Source organism: Halichoeres trimaculatus, unplaced genomic scaffold (genome assembly GCF_033239565.1).
Source record: "Halichoeres trimaculatus isolate MK-OKI-2021-1 unplaced genomic scaffold, fHalTri1.1 fHalTri1_scaffold_16, whole genome shotgun sequence".
In the NCBI taxonomy this organism is placed as follows: domain Eukaryota; kingdom Metazoa; phylum Chordata; class Actinopteri; order Labriformes; family Labridae; genus Halichoeres; species Halichoeres trimaculatus.
The window spans coordinates 9093332-9117081 of record NW_027437194.1 but is presented as its reverse complement, the minus strand read 5'-3'; the positions used below and the strand labels follow the sequence as shown (position 1 = coordinate 9117081).

At 40.7% G+C, this 23750-nt stretch overlaps 1 protein-coding gene across 3 annotated transcripts in view; it reads right to left on the bottom strand.

The window, feature by feature from the left end:
- LOC141805383 (tenascin-like) overlaps positions 1-21967 on the bottom strand; it is a 44681-nt gene extending 22714 nt beyond the window's left edge. For all 3 annotated transcript variants that reach the window (XM_074690418.1, XM_074690420.1, XM_074690421.1), the window contains exons 1-6: positions 21710-21967; positions 17711-17870; positions 8404-8926; positions 5286-6599; positions 2804-3067; positions 1888-2003 (exon numbers count right to left, since the gene is read on the bottom strand). In XM_074690418.1, coding sequence (XP_074546519.1) covers positions 1888-2003; positions 2804-3067; positions 5286-6599; positions 8404-8884 — 2175 coding nt within the window. In that variant the 5' untranslated portion in view covers positions 8885-8926; positions 17711-17870; positions 21710-21967. The remainder of the gene's footprint in view (positions 1-1887; positions 2004-2803; positions 3068-5285; positions 6600-8403; positions 8927-17710; positions 17871-21709) is intronic.
- Between the last annotated feature and the right edge of the window lie 1783 nt (positions 21968-23750).

The window sequence follows — 23750 nt, the reverse complement described above, 5'->3', positions numbered from 1 at the left end:
GAAAATACACATCATTTGAATATAATCTTTTAGGGTATGGATTTTTTATATTTAAGGTGGGAGGGAACTCACCTGTGGGGAAAAATAGTCAGCCGAGACAGGCAGACCATGGTTGGATTAAACCCTTGAAACTGGATTATTTTTTATGAGTAAAACCAAGAGGAATCTATGAGCTTCCAGCCCATGTTGGAGCTGCCTGAAGAGGTTTTGGGAGCAGGTGAGACTTCATGCCACGGACATGTCCTCCATCGTTTATCTCTTTAAGTTCTTTTGTTTGGATTCAACTGTTATGAACTGAGATTGGACTCACATTAATCAGCAGATTACTGTGGATTCACTCTTCTTGAATTACAGTTTTTTATGTGTTGGTAGTGGCACAAGAAATTGACATCCAGGTTGGACATGGCTTGTGTTTGGGTTTAGATATCTTGCAGTCTGATTTTTTTTTTTTTGTTTGATGAAAATGTTTTGCCCAAAACAGCTTGGTTAGAGCCAGTTCATTAGATAACAAGGGTTGCATTTCTTTTTTTGTGTGTTTGTCTGTGAACAACAAAACTCAAAAACTAACGAACAGATCTTGATGAAATCTCCAGGAAATGTTCAGAACAGGATAAGGAAGAAGTTATTAAATTTTGGAGGTGATCTGGATCACCGTCTGGATCCTGTATTTTTTTTTTAAAGGATTCTTTATCATTGTGAGATAGGGCCATTTTCACCATATGTGTATAAAACTCCACGATAAATGGTCAGATTGCTTTGCAAAACAATACAAGACAAGGTCAGGATCATTTCTGAAAGATGTAAAAGTACGATCTAGATCCATGCAATATTCTGGATACTAAGATCCAGAATATGAAACTAATACCAAATTGTAGCAGACAGTCTGCTGAAAGGGAGTATAACATTAAAGTAGGACTTAAGTGTTGCATCACAATCACAATATGCTTGTGGAGGTCTGCGCTCTCTGAGTGCTTTTGTAGTTCATTTATAAATTCTGGCTAAGTCATATTGTTACACCATTACAATGATGCTTTGCATCCTGGAAAAAGATGTCTTGAACAAAAAAAAGTAGTGTTAAAAAGGAGCTCAAATACACACTTTGGCAAGGGTCAAGTCTTTACAAAAATGGGTGCTGGTGCTCATGGGAAACGGTGTCTTTATCCTCGAAATCAATTCTTTTTCCAGATAGTCCTCACAGTGCCTTTTAGCTCATGCCTCTGTGAGAAACAGGTATTCATGTGACTCCACTCCTTCTGTTTCTCAGTCTTTTTCTATTACACTATATTTGGATTCTGTCAGAACTCCATTTTAATATGTTAGTAAATTTGATATATTTAGCAGTCTACTTGCATAATGCAATTTGCAACTCATTTCTGCTTCAATGACGCCTCAGAAACCAGTTATCAGAACTTTCAGCGCACTGCTGCGTGCATCAAATTGAGCTCTGATGACACATCAGTCTGAATGACATAAAAACTTTCATCTACCACAGCAGAGGAAATGTGTCTGAGTGCTGATAACCAAAACAACACGACACTGACAGAACTGATGTCACACCAGTCCATCATCAGAATTAATACAGAGTTCAGAAAAGGACAACTTATTAAAAAAGTGGCTCAAACTCTGCAGCAGCTGAGGAACTTATCAGTTGGCACAGTCATTTAATTTCAGAGAATTCCTGGCTCGGATTGGAGGCAGCGGATTTACCCACAGCTCCAGACTTGCCCTCGATGAGGTTTTCCATACGTCAAAGCAATTTTAATGGTGTGCACTGAAATAAATCCATGTTTTGCTGAGACCCCAATGAGCAGGCAAAGCTTATAACCTCTCACTTTTTCCCCTGTCGGTTCATAAAATCACAGGCAGGCCTTCAGGCGGCAAACTGACCGTGTTGCGGAAATAGATCTCCCAGCCATCGAAGGGGAAGTCCAGCTGGTCCCACTGCACCTCCACCGACGTCTCTCTCACTGATTTGAATATTACACCCTGTGGCTGAGGGAGAGCTGGGTGGATGGAAACAGAAAAAAAAATCAGTCAGGACCAGATTAGTCAGAAAGAAGAACTATTAGCATGCAAAAGTTATATTTAGAGGTATGACTCTGCTCTGGGAGCTCCCTGCCTTTGTCATGTGCCCACATGGAATATTAAAGTATGGGACAGGGAGAGCACACCCCCTACTCTTTTAATTGCTAAAATGAAAAGCAAAGACCAGGAGGGTCTCCAAAATCTTTATGAGCATAAATGAAAAACCAAGAAAGGGAGAGCACACCTCCTGACTCTTTCATGTACAGTAATGAAAAACAAAAGCAGGAAGAGCTTATCCCCTACTATTTTATTTGCATAAATGGAAAGAAAAGGTTGTAAGAGCACACCTCCCTTTCTTTTAAGTGCATAACTGAAAAACCAAGAAAGGGAATGCACATCTTCTGACTCTTGTATGAGCATAAATCAAAACCAGAGGCAGGGAGAGCACATCCTTCAAAACCTTTTATGTACACAAATGAATAGTAGAGGCAGGGGGAGCACATCTTCCAACTCTTTCATGTGCATACAAGAAAAGCTAGGTGGGAAGAGCACACATCCTTATTTTTTAATGTGCATTCATGAAAAGCTAAGGCAGGGAGGGCACACCTCCCTTCTTCTATCAGTGCATACAAATAAAATACAGGCAGGAAGAGAAGCAGCAAAGACCACTAGGGTACAGAGCAGAGTAAGCAGTGAGGACTTTTTTGACACCAGTAAAACATAATTTTCAGCATCTTCAGAAATAGATGGTGGCATGTCAGTGAGTCAGCTGATGTACCTGTAGCAACCCTTGCGCTGACAGGAACGCTCCTCTTGTTGCTTAGAACAGCGTACACACTGATCAGGTACTCAAGTCCAGGTTCCAGCTCTTTCACTGTGGCAGAAGTTTTGTCTCCTGACACAGTGAAGTCCTGCAGAAGACCTCCTGGACTCGTGGGCACGAACGTCACAAGATACTCAGTCACCAGCATCTCGTTGTTCCAGCTCAGGTCCACTGTTTCACTGGTGACCTCGCTGATGGTCAGGTCCTTTGGAGGAGACACTGGAAAGAAAACACAGCAAATAAAGCAACCATGGGTGTCGTATTGAACACGTTCTCATGCCCCCAATCCACCATGCGGGGCTGATGCAAAATGCAGAGCCACATCTGGCTGGGGTGTGAGGAGCTGCCAAGGAAATGTGTGAACACAGAGCAGACAACAGCAACACACGAGCTCTAAAACTTGTTTTATACCCATGAGAATAGTCTGTTTTAGGATGTTTGGTGAGTGAATTGTGAGAATGGGGGGAAATTACATCACTGTGAGTTTGCTTTTATAGGACGTGGAGCTGACACATGGAAACATTCAGGACTCCCGAACTGCCAAGCTTCTTTTTTTCTGTCTGAAATGAAGCGAACAGAGCTATCTATCCTTTTCTAAACTGAGTGATGCCTCATTGGGATTAAAACCCTAATTCACCTGGCCAAAAGACAATGAGAGCAAAAACAGACCATCATCTTTCAGACACTACAGGGTAGAGTCAGAGAGGGTTAGGTTCAGCCACATCAAGGAGAAAACAAGTCACCGTAGATTCTTTAGTGACTTAAAGCTCAAAGCAAACTAAAATTCTGCACTTTATCCTCCAGGTTTAAAAACCACTTCTTTTTTATTATATAAGCTGAAAATAAAACCCAACTAGTCTATTTCATAACCCAGTTTTACTCAATGTCCAGTTAAATAACGATAGAATCTGCTGAATCAATCAGTTGTTGTAAATTGCATGTAAGTGATTCCTGTCTGACTATTCAGTGGTTTTATTTCTCAGTCAAGAATAAGGTTGGAAGAAAGGCAAACTGAGATGGACTGACCATACAAAGTCTGTTTTTTTACTTTTTTCTTCACGGGTCAATATTGAAAGCATGCAAAAGAATCTAAAAAAGAGTCATTGTGCCACTGTCTTATGTTTTCAGATAGCTACAGTCATTCTTCATGTGTTTTGGCACAGGAGTTTAACATGGTTAACATGTTTTTTTCCTTCAAGTGGGCACATTTAGGACTTTGTCACTCATGGAAGGAAAATTAAAAAAAATCCTCTCCCTCTGCAGGCTTTCAGGGCTTGATCTGTGGTCACTAGATCGCAATGAGTCTTAGTAGGAATTAGGGATGGGTACCTTTCACATTTGAAACAATACGATACCCGATACCCGGCCACCTGTACCGGTACTCACCGGTACCAATTTTTGGTACTTTTTTGTGTTTATGTGGTAAGAATTACCGATTTGGTTAATAATAAAGTATGAAGTTTTTTAATTTAACATATTTATTCTTCATTATATAACCACTCCCTCACAGTCACAAGAATGCATTTAAGGATGCGTTTAGGTACCTTAACATGGTACCTTTTGATTTTACATGAATCAGTACTCGGTACTTTTGACAGAATTTAGTCAGTACCTTTAAAAGTACCTAATTTGGTACCCATCTCTAGTAGGAATGGGAGTTGATAAGATTTGATAGTTGCCAATTTTAATTATCAGCCCACTTATGTTTTGTTTCCCTCTTTAATCCTTGTGGATTTTCCTTAGTCTGCATGCTTTAAAATCATGTTAATAATAAGGTTTAATAAGTACAGCATAATTTCTCCACCCTGCCCTTTTTTTCTTAAATTATTACCTCTGCCAGGGATGTTATGTTTTTGGGAGATTATGTTTCTGTCTGTCTGTTTGTCTGTGAACAACATAACTCAAAAAGTTACAAATGGATCTTGATGAAATTTTCAGGAAATGTTAAAAATAGGATAAAGAAGAAGTGATTATATTTTAGAGGTGATCTGGATCACCAACTGGATCCAGGATTTTTTTTTAGGATTCTTTATCATTGTGAGATAGGGCCAATTTCTGACAGATGTTAAAGTACGATCCAGATCCTGGCAATATTCTAGATACTTAGATCTGGAATATGACAAATGTACTCGGTCATCATAATTTTCAACTCTGTCAGAAAATAAATTGTTGTACAAACCTGACACAATCACCAAATTGTAGCAGACAGTCTGCTGAAAGGGAGTATAACTAAAGTAGGACTAAAGCGTTGCGTGAGAATCACAATATGCATGGCTGAGGCCTGGGCTCTCTAGTTATTTTATTTAACCTTTAATATTACAACTGAGAAACTTTAACGAGGAAGAAGAAATTCCAGAACAATTCCAGATAAAGAAAGTTTACTTTGTTACTGGTTAAGGATGTAGTGAGATGTTGATGTGTGTGTTTTCTTGTTTACCTTCTGAGCAGTCGTCTCCGATGTAACCTTCGTCACAGACGCACTGACCATTCTCACAGCGCCCTTTGTCCTGACAGTTGTTGAGACAGCTCAGCTCTGAACAGCTCTCTCCTTCGTACCCACTCTCACATGCACACTTTCCGTTGATGCAGCGCCCCCTGTTGTTGCAGTTGCTCGGACAGGCGAGCACTGAGCAGTCGTCTCCCGAGTAGCCATCCTCGCAGACGCACTTCCCGTCGACACAGTAACCGCGGCCCAGGCAGTCGTTGGGACACGCCTTCTGACTGCAGTCTTCACCTGTGAAGCCTTCGTCACACACACACTGCCCGTCGATGCAGCGTCCACGGTTTCGGCAGTTGTTAGGGCAGCTGAGTTCAGCACAGTCGTTACCTGTGAAGCCTGTGTGACACTCACAGCGTCCGTCGATGCATTCGCCTCGGCCGTAACAGTTTGAAGGGCAGGTTTTGACACTGCAGTCCTCGCCTGCAAAGCCCTCCTCACACACACACTGTCCGTTCACACACCGGCCTCTGTTTAAACAGTTACTTGGACAGGAGAGCTCAGAGCAGTCGTCCCCTTGGAATCCAACATCGCAGGAGCACTGTCCATTTATGCACTGGCCTCTGTGGTTGCAGTTGTTGAGACACGCCAGCTGGCTGCAGTCCTCGCCCTGGTACCCGGTGTCACAGATACACAGCCCGTTGAAGCAGGTCCCTCTGCCGTTACAGTCGTTGATGCAGGTGAGCTGGGCGCAGTCGTCTCCGCTGAAGCCAGCGATGCAGACGCACTTCCCGTCCACGCAGAATCCGTTTCCGTTGCAGTTGTTGAGGCAGGTTTTTTCACCACAGTCCTCCCCGGTGTATCCTTCCTCACAGTAACAGGTTCCATTCACACACCGCCCGCGGTCGTAGCAGTCTTTGGGGCAGATGAGTTCACTGCAGTCAAAGCCAGTCCAGGGCTCGTCACACACGCATTCTCTATCCTCACAGCGGCCGCGACCTTGGCAGTTGTTGAGGCACTTGGTTTCAGAGCAGTCCTCACCAAAGTAACCATCAGAGCAGACGCATTTACCTCCCACACACTGGCCGTATTCTCCACAGTCCACGGTGCAGACCGCGAGAGTGCAGTCTTCCCCGCTGAAGCCTTTGAAGCACTCACACTTTCCGTCCACGCAGCGGCCGCGCTCCTGGCAGTTGTTGGGACACTCGGGCTCTGAGCAGTTGGGTCCTTTCCAGCCGGGCTCGCACACACAGCCACAGATCTCAGTGCTGAAGTTTCCACGACCGTTGCAGTACGGTTTGGTTCCCACGTCACCTGTTATAAGAAAGTAAAGACATTTGGTATCGATGACTTGTTTGTTTAACAGCTTGGGTTCGCAGTCTGGAGGAAAGAATCTGAAGGATTTTGGTGAGTTATTCTGAAAAATATCAATATCTGGTTTTTGTGGGTTTTTGTTGAAACACAATCAGCCTGAAGAGGTTCATCATAAGAGTGACTTTCTTAGTCACTTTATGGTTGATAAAAGCAGACTTTACCCTCAATTTGTTTACCCTAAAGGGTAAACAAAATCTGATACCAAGGGCACAAAAAACTTCTCTTATTTGTCGTACATTAAGCTGTTTCTTCCTCACAGTGTGAGGAATCCTTAAAATCTGAGTTGTCAGCTCCTTCCTGTGGCTGTTTGTTGCTCCTAAGGTTGGACATACATTGAGGAGATTGAGGACAGAATCTTGGGTCATAAGCCTGATCACGAAGATTTGAATACAGAATGAATTTTAGTGCAATGGCCCTTTGCTTGCCGTGCATCACACTGTCTTACAGGCCCTAAAAGCTAAACTAACTTCTTTACATTAAGTTGTCACTAGGCGCTGCCCAAGTGGCTGCCTGTCTCTTAGTTGTTGTTTTTTTTTTCTTCTCTTGTTGGTTCTCTTTGTATTTGAAGTCATCATTAATTTTTATGTCTCACAATTTGGCCACTGACACCAAAGTGGCTGGTATTTTTACATTTTTTAGTGCCCATGCTTGTCCAGAGATTCTATGTGTAACCATGTTTTCATCGTTTACAATGAGATTTCACATGTTAGCAACCTGTAGCATGTCAATGCTAACCGGTCCAGGGGCTGATGTTCCCTGCAAGCTGAGGGGAAGGCGTGGCTGGTTTTACGGCGTGAATTAAGAAGAGACAAATCAACCTGTACTTCCATCCATGATAATGGCGAATTTTAGATCTATCTCGGATAACATAGATATGCTAACCCAAAGGGAATACATTCTTGAATGTTTTGCACCATACACTTTCTTGTGTTGCTGACCCTGAATTTCACTTCAGGGCTTAATGAAGTATGTTTTTTTTCTATTCTATTCTATTCTATTCTATTCTATTCTATTCTATTCTATTCTATTCTATTCTATTCTATTCAAGCCTTGACTGATGAAAACATCTTGAAGGTAAAGGTGCTAGCTGTAGAGAGGTTGCAGGAGAAGAAAGGGGGAGACTTGCCCTTTGAGTGGACTGTTTTGCATTAATAATGCAAAAATTAGTGATAAATATCAAAAAAAGAAAGAGAGGAACATTTAACAGGAAGACAGAAAAGCATAGAAAGGAAGCTACACTTAGGGCTACATGGAGAATTTGCTCACACAGAGTTCCTGGAAACGTACCCTTCTCCTCCAGGGAATGTCCTGACAAGTTCAGGACTTCATCACATTTGTGAAATGGATTTAAATTCAGGATTCTGGCGTCCAAAGGTCAGCATGGACAATAAAAGGTTTCTTGCTGTCATTGATATTCAGCATCTGCGTGTCATTCGAGCCACACAAAGCTCCATTCAAAGGTAACAGAGCTGTTGGAGAATCAAACCCACACACTGGATTCCACAGAACTCCTCAGCAAATGAACCGAGCAGATGTCATCATGCTGCAGTAGACGGATTTAGTTTAAGAGGAATTCTTAGTGAGGCTCTTGAGAGGGATAAATTATTATGTGACCGCTTTGTCTGTAATCTGCATACTGATAAATGTCAGACGGAGCATGATTTGGCTAACATAAAGCAAACGTAATACATTAGCTGTCGTCTGCATGCAAAGAGTGTGTGCTGTGAACTCTCCTGCCTCCCACCTGTAGCCTGAACGCTGCAGCAGCCTGCATCAACGCTGCACTGATCCCTCAACGCTGACACTTCTCCTTCCAGCATCTCCAGACGGCTCATGAGGTCTTTCAGCCCTGGTAGGTCGTCTGTACATCCACAGGCCCGCTGTGGTATGTTGATACGATGGGTGAAGACAATCTGGTTCTCCCTGTCTAGTGTGTGCTCAGTGGCTTGATGGCCCTGGGAGGCGGGAGCATCTTTGGAGGGCAGCTGCGTGCTCTCTGGAGAGTCCAGGTCCACTGAGCACAGAGAGCTGGCAGGGACGTTGATGTTGTAGACGTGGTTGAAAACCACAGGATGGTCAGCACTGGGGAGGCTGATGTTGTGCTCATTTGTGGGCATCAGAGTCTGCCGTCGATGCCGCAGGATTTTCTTCACGAGCCCGGCATGTGAAGAGGCGATCATAGCTGTGATGATGAGGAGGCAGCACAGAAGGCCTCTGGTACCCATGATAGATATAGATACAGCGAGATATATTTGATGGTGAAGAGTCTGAAATCAGAAAGAAAACACATATTTCTCACTTGTGCTTTGTAGTAATTCAGAGTATCATTGATGATTTGTTGAGTGTTTATATTTGGAAAGAGTATAGGACTTACAATTCAGAGGCACAAATTACAGTCAACAATAAATCCACCAAAGACTCACTACTGAAGGTAAACATGAAGATTTTATAGCTTCCATATATCATATGTGTCAAAACTCTACAAGCCTGTGCTGCAGTACATAAATTGTGCTCAATTTGGGCATTTTTTGAGTTTTTTTTCTAATCCTTTTAGAGTCATATGTAAGCTGATATTTTAATCTGTATGTAAATAACTATAATTAATCATTTAGTTACTTGGAACAGCCCTTTTTATGTATTAATTGTGCTTTGATCCCTAGATTGTGTATAGTACTTGTTGAGGCAGACCACAAAGTTTAGTTTGAGCAACAGATCGGCTTCTATTAACACCCACCCCAATTGGCTAAAATCATCCTAACATCCAATCAGCAGACAGAAAAGTAGTCATTTTATCAGGATCAAATGTATTTTCACCTTTTTTAATTTTTTTTTTTTTTTCTTAATTGACACATCTAGAGATCACAACCCAAGTATACATTGAGACAGACATAGAAAACAACCACAACAACAATGCTTAAACGTAACATTACAACCATAATTGCCAGGGTTTAGCAGTAAGGGTGTAGGTTACATAAACTTAACTATATGGGATGAATACTAAGATTTTGGAGCACACAGTTTGTTCTGACTAATCTTATTTTTACGAGGGCTGGAACGATATGGTTTTCCTGTGATTCCACTCTGATATGATTTTTGGGGTGCAAATTTGATTCAAATTACGATTCTTTGATAGTTATGATTTTTGCAATTCTAATTTTTACTTTGTTTTAACACCAGACCATGTAAAAAAGTTAAATGATGATGATGATGATAATGTCTACAAACTATATCAGGAGCCATATTTTCCCATAAAACGCACAACACGTGAGTCAGAGAAAAACATTTCACCCTCTGCTGGAGAAAAGTGGTAACTTTTTTCCAATCCAGTTTATAAACAAAGACTGAAATAAAGACTTTGAATCTGGAATAAACACTGATTTTTTGTCAAAGAATTCCAATATTGATATTGTCAAACAAAATATCCTGATATATGTATTTTCAATTTTTTTGCTCCCACCCCTGATTTTTACAGTTTTTAATTGTGGTGTTGAATCGCTGCAGTTGCAAAACAAAGAGATCAAGGAACGCATCTATTGGCTGCACTAGAAGTGATGTCATCGTCTAATCTGCAGGCCACTGTCATGAATGCTGTAAAGGAGAGGAAAAAAGTGTGTAAAATAATGCCTTAAAAATGTTTTTCACTACAAATGAACTTTCTTCTGTCCATTCCAGTTTTTTTTAATATATCAAATGATGAACCCTCTTTCATTATATTGGCTTGGGATCAGATGAAGTACCCAAAAGAGACACATGCATAGATATGTGCTTCCACAGCAGAGTCTCCAAACTCCAGAAAAAGTTGCTAAATTTATCATTTTTGAAAAATAGTTGCTAGAACATAGCAACAAAGTTCCTAATTTGGCAACATTGTGGGGGGTCTTTGCTGGTGCTCTCCCTGCCTTGAATTTTCAAGTATGCACATGAATGAAAGGGAAGGTGTGCTCTCCCCATCATTCTATGCTTTGGAATTTGATGTAGGCATGTGGAAGGGCAGACAGCTATAGAGCCAAATATAACTTACTGTATGCAAATAATATATATTTTTTGACAAGAGTCGCACTGACTGAACTTATTCAAATGTGTTCACAAAGAACTAAATTTTCCCTGTACCTTCTTTTTTCAAACAGCAGTGTGTCCTGCCCTCTTTCTTACCATTTCCCTCCTTTTTTAGGAGTTTGATCTTATCAAAAACACAACACTGCAACATGCATTAGGGGATTTCTCCTTTGTTGACTGGCTACAGTAAAATAAGAAACAACTCCTTTGTTCATTCTTTAAACTTGAAGAGTAACATCAGGTCAACAGAGCCAGGATTTCTTCTTTCAGAGGGAAAAAGTGAAAACTGCACCAAAGAGAAGCTTTAACATAAGGAATCCCCAGTTGTCTTGGCACATCCAGAGCTTTCACTGAATCCCTTTAAATTGTTGAGAAGAATCAGCTGTTTTTAATGTAGTGGTATGTATAACGGTATATATATACCATACAGTAGGATTTCCTGATGACTTCATCAGCTGGACACTCAAACGCCATAATTTGTGGAAGCTGAAGTAGAACTAATGACAGGCTTCTTCCTCAGCGTGGGAAAGCCTGCTTGGATTACTCTGTGCTGAGTTTCCACAAAGGATCTGAGTAAGCACGGCATGAAAAACAATCAATAGGAAAGACTCCCAATGACTGGTCAGACTTCTTGATCCGTGCACGTCCTCACTCGTGGAAATAAATCTGCTTAAGGAACATTTTTTCTGAAAAGTTATGTAACTTTGGTACAAATTCTCCCCAAAATAGAAATGTAGAGTTTAATATAGATTCTGTTTTTGTGTTTTTTCCCTTACAGAATCTAACATTTCCACGCAAACATGTGCAAACAAAGACCAGATGGGATGTGCACCTGGGTTCACATGCATGTCTGTGTAAGAGTGAGCTACACCTCTGTACAGGACTGTATCTCTGTCAGATTAGGTCCAGATCTTTTGGTTGGTCTCAGAGCTCACATGTGCAAACAGATGATTAATAGCTTCTGAGGGGATTCACTGAATCACTGATTTAAGATCGAATAAAGACTTATAGAAAACTTTCTATAGAGTCGATGCTGATATTGGACTCTGAGGTAACAAAAGGAGGTTATCCGAAAGGTTAAAGATTCAGCAGAGTGTTTGTTGCAGCTTTATGTAGCCATGACGGCACTCTTCTTCTTCTCCTGCCAAAGGTTTCTTTCTCAATAGGACATATTTCACCCTCCAGAGATACTAAATCAACAAAGACAAAAATTTCTGCACATAAATAGACAAGTCCATTCCAATCTGCTTCTTAAAAACTGGCACAAAAACACCAAAACAAGGAGTAAAAATACTTCCCTACACCCCAGAACAATGGCTACATCAAGCAACGTATCCAAGCGAAACCAGCATTTGACACCAAACTCTTTCAGAAAAAAAACCCATTAAAACAAGTGCATACCTTCCTGTCTTCAGCTCTACATTTAGTTTCTGTTAATAAGATTATTGAAATAAATATTCAGGAATATGTGCACACTGGGCCGCTGTGTATTCTGAGTCGTCCTGCGCTGGTAGTGATGAATTTTCCTGTGAGGAGAGATGTGATTTATATTTGGGAGTAAGCAATAAAACAGATTAAAGAAGCAGAAATTGACAGTTTTCAGTGTGACACGTTCTGGGCAGAGTTTGGTGGATCAGAGGTTGAACTAATGGCTTTAACTTTCTGCTCTTTCTTCAGTTCCACATTGTTTTAATGTGTTTGTAATTATGTGACGAACACTATCTTGTAATTCTTAAATCAGTTTTGTTTATAAAGTGTATTTTCCGCTTCCTGGTCTTTAATCTTGGGCTTTAAGCGTCACTCTGAAGGAAGACTCCCTCACATCAAACCTCTCTCCTCTCTTTTACTATCCCAACCTTTGACCTGATCTCTAACCCGACCTCTCTTTCTTCACGCGCCCCTGACCAGCGTGTTTCTCATGTCTTGAAGACACAGATATAAAAATGAGCTTGAGTTTCACGAGCTCTGCACATCTGGTGAGTGCCTGGATGAAGGTGGGTTACGGCTGCTGTTGTAAATCAGAAAAGCAGGTCTCTGAAAATGCTTCTAGAGAAATTCACGAGGCTCGAAGAGTGATAATTTGGGGTTTTAGGGGTGAAGAGTGAAACACTTAAATTCCACAGCAGGGCTTATGGTGTGTTTTCATGGGAAAGTGATGCTCAGGAGTTAAGGAGGTGTTTATTCACAGGTTGCTTGTTCTATTTCCTTAAGCATCACGGTCATGATACATCCAGGATAAATAAAAAGTTAACCACAATGAAAAATTATCTGAAACAAAAATTTCCCTTCACTTAATGAGGGATATCAGAAGCTAAACCAAAAGTAAAGATTTCCTAACCAAAGGCAGAAACAGGCTCAAACTCTATAGGACAATGGATGCACTTATTAAACAGAGCATTACACATCTGACATCAGTTGTGCAGGAAAACAGTAGCAACATGCACTTTCATCAGTAGTCTGTTTTTATCTTTATCTTGCAACATCTGATCTTTTATACCTCACTGTGGATCCTGGGAGCTATACGACAACATTTCTGAAGAAAATCAACAGATGCAATTTGGATTTTGTGTTCCAGTAATTTTTCAAGAAGGACTTTAAAGAAAGGATCAAACATCCATTTGTTACCAAAACTGTTTTTTTCCAGTCAGGGTTGCAGAGGCTGGAGCCAATCTCTACTGTCATTGAGCGAGAGGTGGGTGTACCCTGGACACTTCGCCAGCCAATCACAGTCTCCAGCTCACTTGACATGCTTGTTTTTGGACTGTGGGAAGAGGACAGATTACCCAGATCCGCATCTGCACAGGGAGAACATGCAAACTTGCAGCCGGGGATTAATGCAGTGAGGCACTGCTGTGCAGCCCAGTGAGAGTACATGGAGCAATTTAAATGCATAAGTCTAATAGCTCATCAAAATCAGAGCAGACAACTAAAGCACGTATGGCTGATAATGTTTAACCCTATGACTTCACCATGAACAGTGATTTTAAACTCAACACACAGATCAGCACCGTGGTTAAATCTGGCTTTTATCACTTTCGTCTTTTAACAGAAGTCCAGCAATTTTCATATTTTAAGCACTTTGAGGAAGTTGTGCACGCTTTCTTTTCTTCTTCGTGATGCACTTTATACCGGCATTTTGCACGCCATGAGCTTATAGTTGGTCCAGAACTCTGTGGTACACCTTTAACAGAAAGCAAACGTGAAGATTTTAGCCCAATTCTTGTGTCTCTGCGCTGGCTTCCAGTTAAATTTAGAGTTAATTTTAAGATTTTACTGTCTTTTTAAAGCGTTAAATGGACTAACCTGACATCTCAGACCTCATCCCTGTTTATACACCAGCGCATGTCCTGGGGTCCGAGGGTCAGCTCCAGCTCATGGTGCATAGGACAAGACTTAAACCCAGGGGCGACCAGGTTTTTCTGTCTTGTCTGTCCTGTCTTTTATTTATTTCTATTGTTTTTAGTATTTATATTTATTGTTTTCTGCCACTATTTCCTGCTTTAGTATATTTTCTTGGTGTTAAAGGTTTAATAATTGTTTTGTTTCTAACTGAATTTTTTATGCAGCACTTGGGAAACATTCAGTTCATAAAACTGGCTTTATAAATACAGTGAATTGGATTTGAATTGTTGCAAGTATCTCTTACAGACCCTGGTTTGCAAAGTTGGAGCATTCATTCATTTACTCATTTTCTGAACTGCTTATCCTGTTCAGGGTCGCGAGTGGCTGGAGCCTATTCCAGCTGTCATTGGGTGAGAGGCAGGGTACACCCTGGGCTGGTCGCCAGTCAATCACAGGTCTGAGCATCTCCAAGATAAACAATAATGATTTAACTTTGTCTAACAAGTTCCTTTTTTAGAGTCAATTTAAGGGATTTTGCCACAATCAGACATGAAATTTGAAGGAGGCGACAGGAAGTGAGAGGAGTAGAGAGTTGGAGAAGACATGCAGCAAAGTGTTGTAGCAAGGATTTGAACTTGCAACTGCTGCAAAGAAGATTGTAGTTTCTGCACATGAAGCACATGCTTAAACAGATGTTACACCATCTATACATCTCTTTTCCAACAAGAGACAAATTTTTCTATTAGCAGCACCAAAAAGTGCAGAAATAACACATTACTGGTAGACATTTAATTTTTAATTTAAAAAAAAATGAATTGCAGAAAGCACCATAAATGTCATTGACATTTTCTATATGTTTAAAATCCCCTTTTGCTGTCCTTTTCTGTTTGTGTTTTTAAAAGCTGGCTTGTCAGTAATCTGCACGTAACACTTGCTTTAATTTCTTTTCTGCTTTCTTCTCCTGCATCCTCACTAAAAAACTTCCTCTCTTTGCCCTCAGACTCCCATAAAGCTTCACTGCCCGTATCCTTTTTAAACTTGGCTCCATGCTGCTGTGCTTCATTTGTGAAATACACCTAATATGATTTTTATATGAACATGATTTGCTATAATAGTCGTTCATCTCCGTCCGCAGACGCAGCGCAGTGAGTTATAGGAGTCTAATAATGCCTGCGGTCAAAATGAGCCAGGAATACATCATTCAAAGCCGCTCTGAGGTTGAGCGAGGACATTTCATTCGACAACGCGACATGGGAAGACAATTTGGATAGCAAATTGAAATAAATATAACCTGTTCTCTAAGCTATAATCCAGAGTTGGTGTAGCTTTTGAGCTCTTCCCCCATGCTGGCAGAGCGAAGGGAACTTTCCCGCGTGGAAAAGAGAAACTGGGAATGTTGGCCCTGCACAGAAGACATCTGTTTTGCCTAGTCAAGTACAAAAAAAAGAGACTCAAATAGTTGTCCGCACAGTTCCTGGGCTACCCCTGAAACCTCTCCTGCATGCATGACTTCATGTCTGATTTGGTGTCTGTAATCCTCTCTGTGTTACTGACTGATTTAAACATTTCACATCCATGAGAACCATCATGTCTGCTTACACTTCTTATGGATGACATCTCCAGCATGAAAACTAACCATCTGCTTTTCTGCTTTCTTTGCTCATCTGTGACATTTCAGCACGTTTGCATGATACGAACAATACCGTCCGATTCTCAGAGCATCTGGAAAACATCTCGAGTGTGAAAATTGGACTAGTTAATGCAGCAAATCCAACAATGGTAATAAGATCGCTCCAAATATCCCCTCTGCTGCACAATTATCATAAAGTAGTCCTGTTAATGTAACAGCCTGAGCTTCATGTGTCCCCAGGTGAGCTGGAGTTTAGTTTGAATTCACATTTCTGGTTAATTGAGAAGGAATAAAGCAGCACATTTATAAAAGAGTCTTTGTTTTGATTGAGCTGGAACGTGACTACTATCTGATACTTAAGGTAAACATGTCATATCTCAAAATAATGAGAAACTTTCTAAGAATAATGACTCAGAAGCTCTAGTTTACAGCTCATTTCTGCAAAATGGTGCAGAAAAACAAGACTTAAGTTGCTTTACAAGGTTGGAAATTTCACAGGGACTTTTTAACAAGCTCTGAAAAAGGTCAGGAAATTAATAAAGAGGGAAAATAGCTGCAAATTTTGTCTGCTTCATGAGGCTGCAAACCTCATTTTAAGGAAGTTAAACAGCCTAAGAGAGAAACCAAAGTACTGGCACGATGAAATCCTGCAGCTTTAGTTGATTTCTTCTTCTTCACTGTGTTTTTGAATTAAAATAATAAAATTTGAAAAGAGGATTCAGTTGCAAAAAATCTGCACACATTTCGCATCACAGCCATCACACCTGATTCTGGACACCCTGGCAGATTTACGGCATCAAAGGCCGAAGCCTGACACACTTACATGATCATACACACAAACATCCATTCAAACTGTTAAATGACCTCAGCTATGACTCTATTCAGTCTCAGTCTCAGGAGAAAGAGCAACATGACTCATTTAGGGAACAAACCCGCACAATACTGTCATAAAACTCCTCATGTCACCACGTTACACCTCTATTTCTAAGCTGACCCTGGAAATTGGGACACGGGAGCAAAATATCACACATTTTGGACATAAAGTCAGAGGCGAGTGATGCTGAGTTATGATCAACCCCTGGCGCTGCGTGCAGAGGTCACACAGAGGGAAACGGTACAACATGAGCCCCGGGGGGGAGCTGCAGCTACTGAACCAGCTGTCCCTGTGTGCTGACAGGGGCGTGTTCACTGAGACACTTTCCTCACTGCTGCACAGACACATCCCGGGACACGCAGAGCCCAGCACAGAGGCTGTAAAACATTCTGATGTGAGGAGAAGGGGGCGGGATATGATGTGCCTTTAAATCTACTATAAGCCAGACTTAGACTTCAATTAAGCGAGGCTAATGGACTGAATGGACTGAATGGATGAAGTACTTCTTCTCCTGAAAGTCCCGCCACCCACTTTTCCCTTTAATTCAATCCACGGCGGAAAAACGACAGAGAATGAAAGCTGAACTACAGCGCCCGGGGTAGTCTGATGAATCACCGGCTGCACAGACCTCACCAGACAGAGGCACACACACACACTTTTGAAGACTGGGGAGTTTATTTTTGGAGTATTGATCTCCAACTGGGTGAAATATGATGGAATATTTCTGGTGTGGGCTGAGCTCGAATGTGGGTAACTCTTCCACGTGTTTAATCCTGCACTCAGTCATCACTTCAGAGATCGGCGCTGGCTCCTACCAGAGTCTGACTGAGGAAGAAGTTGCAGTATACACCAAGAATGCACGTCCAATAAACTCTAATCAGAGCCTTCTGGTGTTGCAGTAACCTGCACTAAAAGCTACAACTGAATACAACACTGTTCAAAAGCATGAAAACGGCAGATTCAAGTCAGGAAAAGTGACTTTTATCACATGAAATTAAAGCACTTATATTCTTGCAAGCACATGTGCACATGCTTCCCCTTTTCTGCAAATTATCCATGCATCTTGAATGTTTAAATTCAGTGTATGTTGATTTATTTGTGCACAAGTCTCTCTTGCAAAAACATCCCTGGTGTCAAAAGAATACTGACCTGTGCTCCTGCAAAAAAAGCTCCCTGCAGATCTTTCTTCTGAGTCTTCACACTTTCATCGGAGCCAGAAAACGATGCTTCTCCAGCAAGGTGGCAGGTCTGTCCGTCCTCCCTCAGCCGGCTCCTTATCTTCCCTCTGCGCTGGAGTTCAGCTCATTCACTGACAGGAAGAGAAGAGAGAGCAGAGTCAAAACCTGACCGATAGAGAGGGAGGGAGGGAAGAAGGAGGGAGGGAGGGAAAGAAGGAGAGTAAATGAGTTTTAAACTGTGTGGATTGTTTAGGTCAGACCCCCATTATTCTAACTCCAACCCTTAAATAGCCGTCATTCTCCCTCCCTCCTCCTACAGCCTCCTTCTAATAGATGCAGAGCTGGACCTTTAAATGAGATGCCAACGTTACTGGGAGTCATGACAGAGCAGCAGAGCCTGTGGTTGTTCTGTAAAATTAGAGGGAATGAGAGGAAAGTGAAGTCAGAGTGCAGACAGCAGTTTCCCCTCATCCATATTAACTTTGCATTAACAGTTTGTGACTTTCTTTGCATGACTGCTGCAGAAAAAAACTGTGAAATCGACTCAAATCTCGACGTCATTCTGGAGGAAACTCCCTCATTAATCATTCATCATCAGCACGGTTTCTCTGCCCATGTGCTCACCCAGAGAGCCCCACTCTTCTCTTCTTCCTCTGACACAGACTGTGATGGATGTTTGCAGCTGAAACCCACATTTCTTGCACATGTTCATGCATTTAATTGAGAATATCTGCAGGAAAATCAGGAATTAAACAATCCCAGGTCAAGAAGTAGAAGTGGAACAGTGGGGCTGACCTGATCCTGGAGGAAATGCTGCCGTGCTCAGAAACATTAACTCATACATTTAACAGATGGCATGGGCAGGAAACAGACACTTTTAACTGTTGTGTGCAGCCATTGTGAACATGATACTTCAAGTCGGGCTGTGGAGGCAGCAACACGACAGCATACGGGCTGCAGTCTCCACGCAGTTTAATCTTAATATGCTTAAATGAGGATAAAGTTAATGCCAGCTGAGATCTTCAAAGTGAGTCAGTGGGTTAAGTTTGCTAAGATTTCTATCTTGTGCTTTTATTTTGAAGGGGAATAAAAAGCCTGGATTGATCAGAATCAATCAGTTCAGGTGATTTGTGATGGTTTTTATTTTCTGCTCAAGTGCAGACAGACTTTCAGATCCTTTTCAGTCAATAAAATAAAAAGAGATACTTTATTTCAGTGTAAATCTTGTTTCCTGAGGCTCAAGGTTATGATTTTATTAATGCATATTTTATCCAACAAACTGTCCCAGATGCCAAAGACTTTCAGTTTCTTGTCATAGACTGTAGAGAAAAGACATTTTTTGACTCTGGTGCTTTAGAACAAACCAAAACCTTCAAAATGTCATTCAGAGACTTTTCAAGGATGCTGCAATGAAAGCAAGTGCCATGAATTCCCAGAAATCCTTGCCAGTGACTTCATTTTTGCGCACAAAACAGCAAAACTCAACAGCTGTTAGACAAAAAAGTACTGAATTAGATTTTGTTGTCACCCTGAAAAAGGTCGGAAAACAGTTTAGAAACCAACGCTACAAATTTCCAAACCACATTTCAAAGATTTTAAGTTTCCTCTTGCCTTGTATTCATTGTGCACTAGAGTTGCATCTGTTGCAAAAACCAGAGCAAATCCTTGTGTTTAATGATCAACTCAAACACCAATCACTGATCAGGATCTGGAAAATCCAGATAAACATTTTTGATCATGTTTAACACCCCAAGTTGGACCATAAAATCCTTGCCAACACAATAAAAATGTAAAGTTGCGCCAGCTTTGCACCACGTTTTATCCTTTAGCTTGTGTTTCAGCCGTTAGCTTGTCTTTTAGCGGTTAGCTTGTGTTTTAGCCTTTAGCTCGTGCTCTATCACTCCCCCATTTAGCTTTCCTCTGCTTTTCTGTCCTTTTTCTGTCAGACAGTTAGGCTCCAGTGTTCACCATCACTACAAAACTAATCCAATAAATCATTTTCAGCAGAGAAAAACCTCTTTTCTTACTACTAAACTTCATCATCTGGCGCGGTGCTTCTATACACACTTTGACATGCAGACCCATTCAGGAAGCTGAGAAATAGTATCTGGAAATGACCCCTTTTGGGGCTAATAATCTCATTTAAAGTTTCAGGCAGATACCTGGAAAGAAGAATCTTTCAAGATCACTAAGAAACTTTAAAAACAACCAAAAATACTGATGTGATTACATACAAATAAAGAAAAATATCATCTGATTCATCTCTGCATCTCCAATAATCGCCTGCCTGTTTCAGCTCTGAATACCTGCCCTGCATTCTTACATACAGTCCAGTCAAAGATATAAGATACAGCCCAGAGGGAGGAGAGGAGCACATAAATCCCTCTAATCTAAAGGAACAACAGAGTTAAGTAGCTTTGTCATTTTCATTGTGGCACTCAGATCAAGCATACATAGAAAACAAAGTGTCTGTGCTTCACGGTCAGGAAATATATGCATGTCTAAAACAGAGTTCATGTATGTGGTGAAGAGGGTCCACTCTCAGTCTGAGGATAAACTCATAAAATCTGTCAACATTCATTAAATCAGATCTGCTCCCGGGCTTCAGAAGACCCCAGGGATCCTGGTCTGGAGAGAAAAAATGTGTGCGGAACCAAGGAATAAGTCATACTGTGGCCCCCTTTTAATTTCAGACTCCACATGTGGTTCACGTGGACGACACATGGCAGTAGCACCAGTGTGGTAAAGACACGAAGCAGAGAACATATGCACGAAACCGAGAGCACAGCTACAACAAGAATAAAACAAGACAATTTAAAGAATATCTGCCACTGATGGATCATAAACACTTCCCCAAACATGGCTACATATTCACAAGACTAAGAAAAGCAAGCTGCTCAGAGAGGCTGAATTCTTAGTGTGACAATGCAAAGATTATAAACTCAGGTGGGATTATGTTTATTATTTAAATTAAGTTTAGGAGATTACAAGAGTTAATTTGGTTTATCCTGAGGGGAACATGAATCTGTATTCTTACAAAATTTGGTGACATTCAATCTAAAAATTGTGGAGATATTTCTGTGTCATCTTTCTGGTTGTGCTGAAGGAAAAGTCAGGGATCAGAGAATGGATTCACCCTCTGAGTATCATAAATGTCTTAACTTGTAAAAGATTTCTGGAAAATAAATAACTATCTGCTGGAGGCTCTAAGTAAAATCGAGAAATTTCCTGTATTATGGGACTTATCCTCAGAGGATCATGAATATCTGATCAAAATCTCACGAAAAATATTCAAATTGTATGACTTAAGTGTTACAATAAATCTGCTGGGTGTTGTTAAAAGTTACAGTATTGCCACAGTTACTTTGAAAAAGTAATCCAATTACTGATTCCTCATTTAAAATAAAACTTAGTACTTTACTGACTTCTTAATCTTAAAAGTAACGAAGTTAGATAACAAGTTACTTCATCAGTTACTTTCAGCAGCTGCCGACAACACCTGCAGCTGCATAATTTGGCCAAATTGTGCGATGCAATTAAAATGAATAATAATATGAGTCTACATGTTTTGTTTTAAGGTAATACGCAGACATTGGTAATTGTAAAATGTTTACTTTACAATTAAAAACAAAATACAACTAAAGAAATATTTTACAGTACTGTATTTTCTTTTTAAATGCTTTGTTTTAGTCTTGTTTGGTTTTCATTTTTTGTAAAAGCTGTAGTCTGTTGAGCCTGTAATTGTAATAAAATAAGCAAAAATAAATGTTGCTTGAGTGTGGGCTCACTTAATCTTCAGTACCTTGCTCGGGGCACCCCAGTCTAAAAAGTCTGGGCACGCCCCTGCTTGTCACCTGGTAGCTCGTTGTAGCCTACGTTATGTTGCTCTGCTCTTCAACGCATTGACTTGTGCTAAACGGGAGGTTCAGCTCTTGGAACAGAGGGAGTTACAGTGAAATACAGGACTCACCTTTCCCCCAGGTAAAAGTCAAACAATTTCTCTGGCGTTTATGGTGGCCGCAGCGCGCGGGTCTCTCTCTGATTGATTCCTAAATGTTTCAGTCTAAAATTAAGCAAACTGCACAGAGTAAACACCGAAATACGTAATACTGTCATCTTAAGCAGACAAACTCAAACTGTGACTGTGTTTCCAGCTAGAAGATGCACATCTCTCCTCTCCCTCCTCTGTTTACCTTTGTGTGCTGGCTGCTACTACACGTGAGTTGTCCTCGTGCTGAAAACGTGATTAACACGCGACTCCCGTCACTCCCCGAGACGTGAGAAAAAGCATAGCCTATAGATATTTTTACAAGAAAAATGAAAAGAAAGTAGAGCATAGTGATTTGGATAAGTAACTTTAATATGATTACTGGTTTGGAAATAGTTACGTGTTGGATTACTCGTTACTTAAAGGGAAGTGGCATTACTGCCCATGGGACATCTTTGTAACTTGGTTTATGTTCTAGGTAAATAAATGGAACATATCTGGCTTTTCGTACAGTATGAAATATAAGGCCTTGTAGGCGGGCAGCTGGACATCCTTCCTCATCAGTTTTCAAAAATAGCCTACTTTTGTTCACGTGTAACCAATAAGTGTGACTCGAACCATGTCAAACCAAAAACTTTGAAGTGCTGTCAGATGTGAAACCCATTAGCCAATCAGAATGAACCCCCGTATTCAGAACCAAAAACTCTGCTTCTTGAAATGTAGATGAAACCAAAATCTTTCCCACCCACTGGAGTTTTCAGAAAACATCGATTTTAGTGACAGAAAACTGTGGTTTCGTGTGGATGACAGGGCTAAACATATAAATAAATACATGCAATTTCCCAGCTATCCTAATACTTGTGGACATGGCCTTAGAGTTTTTACCTCTTGTGAAGTGACTTTTGATTTTTAAGCTTCTGGGATTTGTGGATGTCGTTATTTGACTTTGTGAGTTTGTTGATAAAAACCATTAGGTTAAATATGCACATGGGTCCTCCTCTCTCCTATGTTTCCTGAACTGTGACACAAGATAAATAACCTTATGATTGTTATGATGATTATTATATATTCTGTACGTCAAACAACTTGGAGAAAAAGACAACAAGTAAGATAATTGTTGAAGGTAGGATCCATCCTCTTGGAACAAATATAGTTGAGTAACCTCTGTCTGGTACTGTTGGACCAAACCATAGAAAGACCTACACCTTGGTCTCCAGCCTGACTTTTCCTTGGTCTAGCTCTTTCATTAAAGACTATCACATTTGATGAGTATCTCTGAAATCAAAAACCGAGACAGTCAAAAAAAATCTGAGGTGAAAAGAAGTTAATCTGTCGTACAGATGTGAAGAAACTCAGACCAAACTAACCTCAGTTAAAACAACAACAGGTGCTCCATGTTGGAGTTTAAAGAGAGTGTTGCAGACACAGATCATCCTAGATTTAACAAGGTGCAATTCCTATTCTCAGCCTTGATTCAACATGTGGCTGTAACAAGATACAGAAGATATGAGACACCTGAAATAATTGAAAGGTGAGAACATGCTTTTGGCACAAACCCAACAGGAACAAGCAGAAAAGGCAAATACTTGATTCAAAACGTCAAAAAACACCAGTTCTAACTAAAAGTATATTCCTTCTTTGACTCTAGACTTCTTAGTTTCTATTTTGTGTGAAGCATAATAAATTTAAGTCTTCAGAGCACTTCCAAGTTGGCCTTAGAGTAAGACTAAACATTTGTTGGTAGTTTATACTGTGACATTCTTTCTTTTAAATTATGGTTGATCCGTCCATGCTACTTGATCCTGTTCTCTATAATCTCAACAGGATGAAACCAGCACAAAGGAAGGCCAAGTGTCTCCACCGTGACCTTTTAACGGGGCCGTAATCATCCAGTTCAATGGGTCATGGATAGTTTAGGCTCAACTGGTCACCTGAGATGAACCAGGAGCGTCGAAGAAACAGTGTTTTTTGAAACAACACTCCCCAAAACAAAGGAAAACAGGAGCGAAGATGCCAAATACTT